General features: G+C 44.9%; 1 protein-coding gene across 1 annotated transcript; it reads left to right on the top strand.

Annotated features, from left to right (window-relative positions):
- Nucleotides 1-886: 886 nt before the first annotated feature.
- LOC108941031 (hormonally up-regulated neu tumor-associated kinase homolog) lies at nucleotides 887-9,932 on the top strand. The gene is made up of 9 exons (XM_018763471.2): nucleotides 887-1,578; nucleotides 3,509-3,801; nucleotides 4,692-4,747; nucleotides 5,199-5,334; nucleotides 5,613-5,740; nucleotides 7,634-7,757; nucleotides 8,062-8,230; nucleotides 8,312-8,435; nucleotides 8,729-9,932. The coding sequence occupies exons 1-9, from the start codon at nucleotides 1,330-1,332 to the stop codon at nucleotides 9,304-9,306; spliced, it is 1,857 nt and encodes a 618-aa protein (XP_018618987.2). The 5' UTR covers nucleotides 887-1,329; the 3' UTR covers nucleotides 9,307-9,932.
- Nucleotides 9,933-11,249: the final 1,317 nt, after the last annotated feature.

Genomic DNA, 11,249 nt, shown 5'->3' with positions numbered 1-11,249 from the left:
GTGTGGAGTTTGGATGTTCTCCCTGTGCTTGTGTGGGTTTCCTCCGGGTGCTCTGGTTTCCTCCCACAGTCCGAAGACATGTTTTTCAGGTTCCCCCATAGTGTGTGAATGACACAGAGAGAGTGTGTTTCACTGTTGTATGGATGAGTGACCCAGTGTAAGTAGTGTATCTAGCAGTGTAAGTCACCACGGTGAATAAGGTGTCTGGACTGATAACCCTACATAGAGTTCATTGGAAGTTTCTCGCTCTGGAGAAAAGTGTCTATTGAATAAATAAATGTAATTTGCGTCTAACCACTAGGTGGCGATGTTGTCGACATGGGAGTACAACGCAAACTACTGAACTATGAGTAAGGTGAGCGTAATATATATTTATTGCAGGAGTCACACGACACACTACTATGTACTTCTGACCGATTTTATTTTCTTCCAATGTGAAAAACACACAAAACACGCGGTACTGATATCGCCTGGCATCTCCGCAGAGCTGTTGCGAATTTAAAACGACAGTATCGTAAGGAGTTAGTGTGTGCGGGAACTACGTGACACTCATTCAGTAAAAAATAAAAAATAAAAATGAAGAAAAAAAAAAAACACACGCCTGATCAGTCGTTATTAGCTGCTTATGACACGTCACGAGCAACGCTTGTACACAGGTAAATTTCCACAGAAAGTTAACTATGATATCTGAGCGAAACTCAAGACGAAAAAAATAATGAAGCGGAAATTATTCGCTGTATTGTTCCACAATAATTGCTTGAAAGTTACCCGAAAGGTGACTAAGTAAAGTGCGGTAAAGAAAAACACTACAGGGGAAAAATAAAAAAAAAAAAAAACAATTACACGTCATAATGGTAAATAACAAACAGCGTATTCAAACGAAATACACGCGAGATTCTGGCGACAAATGACAACTGAAAGGTTGGACTAAACTCTGCGGTTGCGGAGGCGAACGACGGGACCTGGAGGTGGAGTTTGGCGCTAATTTCGTACGACGCGAGGCTGAGATCATCATATATCATCCCCAGTTCTCGGGAACTTTGGCTGAAGTAAACAAGCCCGGAGGACACACGCACGCCACTTTTATTCCGCGGTTTCCACATCGCAGCAGCTCATTCCTCTCTGCTTCGCTCCGTCAGCGAGTCAGTAACCGTCAGTGACTTGTGTGTCACCGCCACGCGGCGTCTTCGCTCACACGCACGAGCTCGGATCTGGCCGCGGCAGAGACGCGAGTGAAGAAGAGAAGCGAAGAAGCGAAGAAGAAGAAGTGAGGAGGAGCGGGTGCCCAACAGAACCTTGACTTGATCAGCTGTGCTGTAGCGGGAGGAGATGGTCATCGCTGGTCGCCACTGCGGGGAGCACATGGTCAATAACGGTCCCCGAGCTCATGGACCCAAAGGTCCGAAGTCCGGTGCGGACTCTCTTAATAATAATAATCCTAATAATAACCCTCCTCCGGACGCTCGTCGCACTTTTTCTTACACGAAGAAGGTTGGGAACTATCTCGTGGGAAGGAAACTGGGAGAAGGCTCCTTCGCCAAGGTCCGAGAAGGTCTGCACACCGTGACCGGAGAGAAGGTAACTAGTAGTAATAATTATTCTGTACGTCTTCTCGCTCGCGCGCGCGCTTCAAGTTCACACCGCAGCTCGTGATGCTAGATACACTACTACTTACACCTGGGTCACTCGTCCATACATCAGTGGAACACACTCTCTGTCACTCACACACTGTGGGGGAACCTGAGCAGCATGTCTTTGGACTGTGGGAGGAAACCGGAGCACCCGGAGGAAACCCACGCAGACAAGGGGAGAACATGCAAACTCTCGAACCCACATCCTCTCGCACCGCCAAATCAGCTGTTACAAATCACGGCTCTTTGTATCTCAGAAAATCTATTATTAAAATGACTGCTATCAGACAAGATCATGTAAGAAGGAAATGTAATGTGTGTGATTCATACTCTTTGGGTTTCTTATTGTGAAAGTTGTAATACCTTATCTGAATATCATTTTCTTCATGACTGGTGGGTTATGTCAGTCAAGGGCCAGTACCAGAGTTTTCCTCTCACACCACCCAGGTGCTGTGAGACCATGCACCCATAGGTACTATAGTATTACTATAGTGTCACTATAGTGTCACTGTGTTTCAGAAGTGCCCTAATTGATAACGCTCGTTATAAGCTGCGTAACGTAGTTCGCCCGAGCACTTTGTCGCTCCAAAAATGACAAAAGGCTCCTGCTGCCTTTGGACTCAAAGGTTGCATGTTCGATCCCCATGCACGTGCTTTGGAGAAAAGTGTAAACTGGATGAATAAATGTAAAGATGCATGATGTGATTGCTCTTCCCCGCATGGTACAGGCTATGATGGAAGTTAACACTACAGAGGCAAAAGGCCAAGGTCTGTTTTTCGGGGTTTTCAGTTGTTTGGGACAGTTAAGGTGGTTAGGACTGAAACTCAGTTCTTGGTTCTGACTTCTTTGTGGTGGAACGACCTCCCCCTCCCACTCAGAACTGCTGAATCTTTAGCCACGTTTAAAAAGGGTCGTAAAACTCATCTCTTCCAGACTCACTTCACCCATCATCTTTAAGTTCATGTAAGATATAAGTGTCCATGCACTGTATACTTTAAGATCATGTCTGGATAAACCTTTACACAGCCACTCCTATAATATAGCGTAAATGTATGTATCTCTAACCATCTCTATATAACGTCTAATTGTTAATATTAATACTATTCATGTGTTTTCCTGTATATGCATAGCAAGTTACATAACTCGTAGATATATATGTATATGTACATACTGTATATGTATTAATATCTATCTAAAAAAAATACTAGGAAGGTGATCAGGAATTGTTGATATTCTGATAAAGTTTCTGCAGCTACTCGTGTGATGAACGTTGGTTCATATGGTGGAAACTAACTGTACTTAAAAATCACACATCTGCATCTAAGTGTCTCTTTCTCCTAATGTAATGTACGTGTTGTATTTTCTACGAGATGTACGTCGCTTTGGAGAAAAGCGTCTGCTAAATTAATAAATGTAAATGTTTCGTTTGCCGTACCTTATAAAAGGTACCACAGCACTAGAGTGACATGAACGACGAACCTCCAGATTTCAAGGCAACGGCACTATCGTGCTACCTGGTAGCCCTTTAGCCTCATTAGTTGTTTAAATCAATGAAGCATAACAGTGGAAGCACTGTAGGCAGTGTTGCTCAAAGGAGTCTGATGATAAAAAAGGGTTTTTTCCTGTGAAGAGGTTGTGAAATGTCACCGAAAGGTATTAGGTACTGTTAACATCGTGCTACAACAACGTGCTTATTTTTTCCGTAATTCGCATCTAGGAGGTCGAGTATTTAAATTTTATTTATTTATTTTTCTTTTTTTTTTTTTTAACAGGTGGTTAGTCTAAAAAAGTACTGGAATTATCCTTAGTCTAAGATAGCTGCGCCTCGCCTCGCTTGAATTTTACCCGAGGTTCTCTCTTTCCTGCTGTCCTTCAGGTGGCTGTGAAGGTAATGGATAAACGGAAAGCGAAGAAGGACTCGTACATGACGAAGAACCTCCGGCGCGAGGGGCACATCCAGCAAATGGTCCGTCATCCGAACATCGTGCAGCTCCTGGATGTCCTTGAGACGGAGAGCAGCTACTATCTCGTGATGGAGCTGTGCACGGGCGGGAGCATCATGGACCAGCTGCTTGAGAAGAAGCGCATGGGGGAGACGGAGGTCCGCAAGTATGTCCGGCAGCTCGTGGAGGCCGTGGAGCACCTGCACCGGGCGGGAGTGGTCCACAGGTAATAACCCCTTACAAATACATTCCCATCGAAGAGAAAACCCCGTATCCTCCTATAATTCAGGTTCTGCCCTTTCCAGGAGCAATGCACATATGAAGGTGCAACCTCTTGTTCCAGACATACATGGCTGATTATTGCGCACACACGTCATTTGAAACCGCTTGTCCCATACGGGGTCGCGGAGAGCCGGAACCTAACCCGGGAACACGGGGCAAAGGGCTGGAGGGGGCACACCCAGGACGGGACACCAGTCCATCGCAAGGCACCCCAAGCGAGACTCGAACCTCAGACCCACCGGAGAGTGGGACCCGGTCAAACCCGCCCCCCCCGGCTGCTAAATGGACACGTCAAAATGGCATTAAAAAAGATGTAACCTGACTACTTTATGTCCGAACCAGGACTTAAGTTAGAAAGGTATTGGAACGGCATATCAAAGTGCAGTTGCGCAACTGCCTTGGAAGCGTTAACAAACGTAAGTGTGTCGAACCCGGTCAAGCGAAGGGTCACGTTTGTGATTTTACTTGGTATAGTTATCATGCAGAGTGTTGCAGTGAGATCAGGTCACTCAGAGCGACATAACATAAAAAATCAGTCGGTAGAGGGTGGTTGAGCGTGTCAGACAGTCGTCCTGCACAGACCTCGGTATAATTTTTCAAACGCGACGGGGGCAGCACGGCAAAGTGGGATGAAGGCTCATGGTGCACCAGACGTTCACGACTCCTGCGTTCCCCTCCAGCCCCCCTTCCTCTTTGATTCCTGGGGGACCGAAGCAGAAGTATGACCGATAATCATCTCACTTACTGTCAGCTTGTGCATAACAGCAGTGCCCAGGCTCATAAAAACCAGCGTGTAATTAATCTGTCACTAATCACTCTGTCGGTACGTTTCAGAGACTTGAAGGCGGAGAATATCCTGTTGGACGAAAATGACAACGTCAAGCTCACAGGTAATTCGCGGTGATTTACTATGAATATTGACATTTCGCCAGGCTGGTTTTGCTGACATGGAAGTACATTTGAGAAGTGAAATCCAAGTGAAAGACGTGTAGAACTGTGATCAGCATGGGAAGACAGGGCACGCTACAATATAGCATTTGTTGACATTAAATATCAACTAGTGCCCGCTATTTATATTACACTCATCCCTTGCCTGATAAATGATCATAATCATATACACACACACACATTTTCTGAACCGCTTGTCCCATACAGGGTCGCGGGGAACCAGAGCCTATAATCATATAATAAATCACAATTAATCATTCCATGGAATCACTCCGTTAGGCAAATTCCCATTGCTAGGGGGGTCGAATGACCATTATTTCTTAAAGGGGAAAAACGTCCATCCAACACCAAGTACTCACTCACCTTTGGGTCACTTTCTGTCCTTCTGTCTAGATTTTGGACTTAGCAACTGCGCCGAGATGCTGGGCTACACCGATCCATTTAGCACGCAGTGCGGAAGTCCGGCTTACGCTGCCCCAGAACTGCTCTCCCACAAGAAGTACGGGCCCAAGGTGGACGTCTGGTCCATGTGAGTTCGACGGCAAAGCTTCAGGCGGAGGGTGGTCCGGGCACACAGAATTATCATCTGCTCGAAGTTTTAAAAGCACTGCGCGTTGAACTGCTGTAGAACTCAACGTATGATCATCTGAAGAGGGACAGTTGTAGAGTAACGCTGATGGGGGATAAGGGCCGGAATGTGTTTTTTAGCGCGGAACAGGGCTGTGCGTCGTACAGGTATCACCCCGAGTCATTCAGAGTGGGGGCACGACGTTGCGTGACTGTAACCTGAGCTGTCTTTGTGTCCAGAGGCGTGAACATGTACGCCATGTTGACTGGCAATCTGCCGTTCACCGTGGAGCCATTCAATTTCCGATCGCTGCTTCAGAAGATGGTGGACAAGAACATGAATCCTCTGCCTCCTCATCTCTCCCCAGGTGAGCTCACTACAAACAATGTGGCGAGTATTAATTTTCTGTTTGCTGAGGCTCACGTGTCTGGAAGAGACGATCGTTGGAACTTCGGAGAGTTTTAGCTATGTGGGGCAACGGGGGGAATCGTGATCGAGAACATGGACTTTGCGGTGGTTTCATATCCTCAATGACTAAATGTTGTTTAACCTGAAGGTTGCTAGGTCCAGCCCCCCCCCCCCCGTAGAAGCGATAGACAGTTTCTGATGGATGTGTGGATATATTGACTGAAAAATATGTATCTACGCCTCCACTGCAGCGACTTGAATTTCGGTTTTCGTCAACCCCAGTAAAACACCATCTGGCATTTTGATACGACCCGAACACGTCGATTGCGCTCGAACTATGATCAGAATGGGTGGGACATGCCACTTTATACTTTGTCCTGTTATACTGATAATTACTTATGGAAACAATGTGTCATGTTCCTCTCCCAAGGACAATGGGTTTTCCGGAATAGTCCAGGTAGCTCACACTCGTTAGATGACTACTGCTCCATAAGTATTGCAAGTTAGGTGTGTGTTATTTTTTCTGGGTCATGACGTGTTTGAACGTGTTACGGCTTGATGATACATTTGTTTTCTGCTCTGTGCCTTGCCTGTGCCAGCCTGTGGTGATCTCATATCCTCGACTGCAAGACGTAGTTTATTTCCTCCCTCAAAGCTTAAACGAACGTAAGCATTTCACTCACCGCAGGAAATAGCAAAGTCTTCATATGCACGAGACGGGGTTTTCTGCCACGTGACGCGCGAGGAGCTTTAAAAATGAGCACACGGTTGTTAAAACACAGCTTCGTTGTTTTATACCACTCGGGAGCGCCGGATTCAAAGTTAGAAGACTAAGAATTGTAAAATGTTAAATTGCGTAAAATTTGGAATTTGCGTACATTTTTACCGTTGCAAGGGGGCACGGTGGCGCAGTGGGGTGGACCGGGTCCTGCTCTCCGGTGGGTCTGGGGTTCGAGTCCCGCTTGGGGTGCCTTGCGATGGACTGGCGTCCCATCCTGGGTGTGTCCCCTCCAGCCCTATGCCCTGTGGTGCTGGATTAGGCTCCGACTCCCCGTGACCCCGTATGGGACAAGCGGTTTAGACAATGTGTGTATGTGTTTTACCATTGCTTTAGAACAATGAAACAAATGTTATTTAGAATTATTCAATTACATACAGTTTCAGGAAAAAAAAAAAAAACTCCACGGTGACTTTAAATGTGTGAATGTTCTGAATGTTTAGTGGATCCTCGTCAAATGACGGGTTCCGCCCGTCTTTCTTCCGCAGTGGAGGACAGTTCAGATTTACTGTGCCCTGCAGGCTAAAAGCACATTTTTTTTTCATAACCTTCTCTAGGTTTAGGTTATGACGAAAAGGGTGATCTTATTTCACAATGGGGGGGAAAAAAAAAAAAAGGCCTGTGCCGGCTGTACTGGAGTTCACATACCACCTTTAACAGATATTAAAGCTGTTGTTCGGGGTGCTAACACTTCATAGAGGTCGTTGGAAGTCGCTTTGGAGAAAAGCATCTGTTAAATAAATGTAAAGCTGCAGATCCTTACACAACAGTAGTATACGTGTTGATACTGGTTGAGTAAGGCACGCTCTGAAGCTAAATCGGCTAAGCTTATCTCACTGGCTGCAGAATCTTTTTCAGAAACATCCAATATTTCCCTGTCAATAATTTACACCGCACTCCTTCTTCCCACAGTTCAGCTGTACCAGTGCCAAATCAACAAAAACCTTGTTTTTCTTGACAAACAATGAATGCACTGCATAAGAATCACTTGTTATTATCTTGATAAGGTCTCCAGATCCTTGTCTGTAGTGAAAGTGAAAGTATTTTGCTTTTTTCTTTTTTTCCTTTTTAAAGCTGCTGTTAGTTTGCTCAAGAGCCTTTTGGAACCCGATCCCGCTCGGAGGCCTAGTATCCATCAAGTCATGTCTGACCCATGGTTTCACCTCGGCAGTCCGCAGCTTGATTCTCACCTGAACAAGTAAGAGCGCGGTTGGCGTTGCTGCTAATGATGATGTCAAGACCTCTGTTAGCTCCCATGTGAGGTGCTTTAAATAGGGTGTAAGTACTCTACATGCAAGTTATATGGGGAAGGAAGAAAGAACACAGAAGGACGGTAGGCAAGTTGTGAGCTAGTGCCCTGGCAGTTTAGGAGATGTTTTTCATCTAAGTCCAGGATTGAAGTTTCTATAGCGTCAACTAAGTGCTCAGATCCATGCTGTAGCGCCGTTGAAAACAATCCGGAACATGGACCGCGGGCCTTACTTTTCGATCCTAATTGGCAGGGTCCACCCGGACGAGGTCAACCACGCGGTGGTCCTTCGCATGACTGAGCAGATGGGTTACCAGTACGGCGAGGTCATGAATGCCGTTCTGACAAACAGGGCCTGCCACACATTGACCGTCTACTTCCTGCTTGACAGGAGGGGGAAGAGGCTGACCAAGGTGCAGCAGGTGAGTTGGCCAGACATGCGTTTGTCAAGAACAGGTTGAGGGTGACTTGTCTTGACGTGTGTCCTTGTTTTGGTGTTACAGGAACAGCAGATTCCTGAAAACCAGTGGACGAAACATGCTTACGTCAATGCCGCTTCACCGACACGGACACCCGCGTGCTTTCACGTGAAGAAGAATCCGCCAACTGAAAACAACCAGGGAGCAGGTAAGGAGTGTAACAGGATCATTGGAAATGTTCCCTACATTAGATAAGTTTGTTAAAAGCAAGTAAAAAAAAAAAAAAAAAATCTTAAAGCAGGAAAGCTGACAACTCAGTGGGCTTTTTTTTTTTTTCCCTCCATATCATTAAAAGATATGTTGGGAAATGTACTTATAATCATGAAATTAAATAGTAAAATAAAGTATAATTAAAAATAATCTATTACTAATTAATTTAAGATTAACCACAGAATTAAGTGATCCATTTCACAGCTCCTGTGCCCGTCTCTCTATCTCAAGGCCTGCAGATGGATGCATCCTCATCCCTGGGGTACTTTGGCATTTCTTCTGCACTTCCCTACTCGTCTCAGTCCATCAGGCATCAGGACGCTGTGACTCTGGCAAATGGTGGCTCAGAACAGGTTGAGTCTCAGCTCCCCATCCCTTCGAGGACTTTGGTGCACTCCAGGAACTCAGCCTTCAAAGAGCCACATAAATCACAGCCAGCACCCTGGTACAAACTTGTCAACGGCAGCCTTCCTGCTCCCCGTCAGCCATCAGCCTTCCAGCCCTATAGCCCCTACATGAAGAAAGTCCTGGCTTCGAGCCCATCTGCCGAGCTGGAGCCCCAGGGCACAACAGGCCAGTCAAATTGGGGTTGCTTGGAGTCCAGCAACAGGAGCAGCGCCCAGCAGTACAGTCCCAAGCGCCAGGGCAAGGTACCCTCCATGAGTCAGGGAAACATCCTCAAAAGCCGCAGTCCGCCGTTCCGCCTTATGGCAGCCCCTCCTGCTGGACTACAGCTGCCTATGGCCCCACCTCCACACCACCTGCGGAAATTGTTCTGCACATCACGTGCTCTTAGAATCCCGTGTTGAAGCATTCTTGGAGAACATTCTTCACGCAAGCCCCTTGTGCTTTCAGTCGAAACTAGTTTGTCTGAATGCTTGGGGAAACCTCCTTCACCCCATCCTCACCACCAGCTCCATTCCCTGTTTACAAAAAAAGTTTTTTGTATGTGTGTTTTTTTACTTACAAGAAAGTGCAATAGCTCGATCTGAGATATCAGATCTTTTGTGTGAAATGCAATCCTAATATAGCATCAACCCATTACGACACTGTGAACTTTAACTGTACTAAATTTGTTGTTCTCACTGAGACCTCTGATCTCTTTAAAGCTGGAACAAGAGCACTACCACTGAAAGTTCCATTTAGATCATTTCCACTCTTCACAGAAGATATTGGTTTTTACATAACATTTCATCATGCCTTCCAAATGTGTCAGATGTGTGTTAGTATGTTGCCGAGGCAGTCAGTGGGTCTTCTCTGAGCCGCATTATAATGTGCCACCACCTTATTAAATCTGGGTATATGACAATCTGAGATCAAATACATTTTGTCGACATGTTTATATGATTTTTGTACTTTTATATAAAATATATCAATGTATTTATGTTATAAAATAAATGGAAAATGAACAACGCTCTTTCAATTTCATTGTGAATTCATCCATTATCTATAATTCTACTGCTGGGATGTCCTGGTCCAGACACGATCCCAAAGTGTAGAGCGCAAGGCTCGGATGGATACACCCTGCAAAAAAACACCACTGCATCAAAGTGGAATATGAAATTAGACTTATTTAAATCTTCCAGTTTATTAAAAGTCACACTGATATAAATTTTTAAACATCTGCATTTGCAGTTGCAGACGTACTTACACCGCTTGGTATTTGCTTGAGTATTTTACCAAACAGCAGTTTGGTTTTCAGCTTCGTTACTGTGGTCTGGTTGGAAATGTGGACCAAACCTTTCTGTTGTGCTGCACCATAAGCTGTTTGCTCAAAAAAAATAAAATCAGTTTAGTACACAAGAAAAAACCTCTGAAAAATGATCAAATATCTAAAACACATGCATTTTTAAATGAGCAAAATAAGAAATCAAGGGAACATTCTAACATAACACATATTTAGTACATCAAGTCTTACATTGGGGAAAAAGCTCAGCTTCTTGCTCAACTTCAAGGTGAAAACACAAAACAAATCTCAGAGCAATCAAGGCACTAAAATGCAATTTTTAAAAACGTCAAACCCATTCCGGATTTATAATAGACACCGCAGGAGAATACTGTATAACAAGTGTGTTCTTTTTCATGTTGCAAATCCATTTTAAGTCATGGATGATAAAAATCTGCAGCCAATCAAATTAGCCACACAGACTTCTGAAGCCTCATCTCCAAAGTTACCATGCTATTGCGTGCTATTGCTTCATGAATGTGGTGAGGGCTTTACGGGGTGGGGGCGACACCCTACACTGTAGCACATGAGTGTAGAACATTATTCTTCCCCCAGTCACCCAGCCCCTTCAGGTGGGTGGAGGCCAGAGTCCCTGCAATTGTTGCAGTGCAAAGTGCAATAATGGAACAAACAGGATTGCAGGCAATGGCGGAATTACACTGCAACGTCACAGAAGCCCACGCACCTGCATTCATCTTTACTTATACGGTCTGAAAATGGTCATTCTTATGTATGACAGAGCAAGATATAATTAATATTTTGATAAAAACATCACAGGGCATTCAAAAATAAGGCAAACGTATCAAAAACCCATTGCATCCGAATTCTTTCTGCATACATACCGTTTGCATTCAGCAAGAATGCGTCTTTGCAAAAACTCTTTCCTACAGTGTGAAAACACCAGCATCTTCCAAATGACTACAGACGAAACTATTCAATAAATCAAAGTTTGTGTAAGATTCTGTTCATTAACCTACTCCTTGAAATTTGCAAAGTGTTGCACGAACAAAATATTTTCATGGAACA

The sequence above is a fragment of the Scleropages formosus genome, chromosome 10 (assembly GCF_900964775.1).
Source record: "Scleropages formosus chromosome 10, fSclFor1.1, whole genome shotgun sequence".
Classification (NCBI taxonomy): Eukaryota; Metazoa; Chordata; class Actinopteri; order Osteoglossiformes; family Osteoglossidae; genus Scleropages; species Scleropages formosus.
Note: the sequence above shows the minus strand (reverse complement) of the source record. Positions and strands in the feature narration are given on the sequence as shown.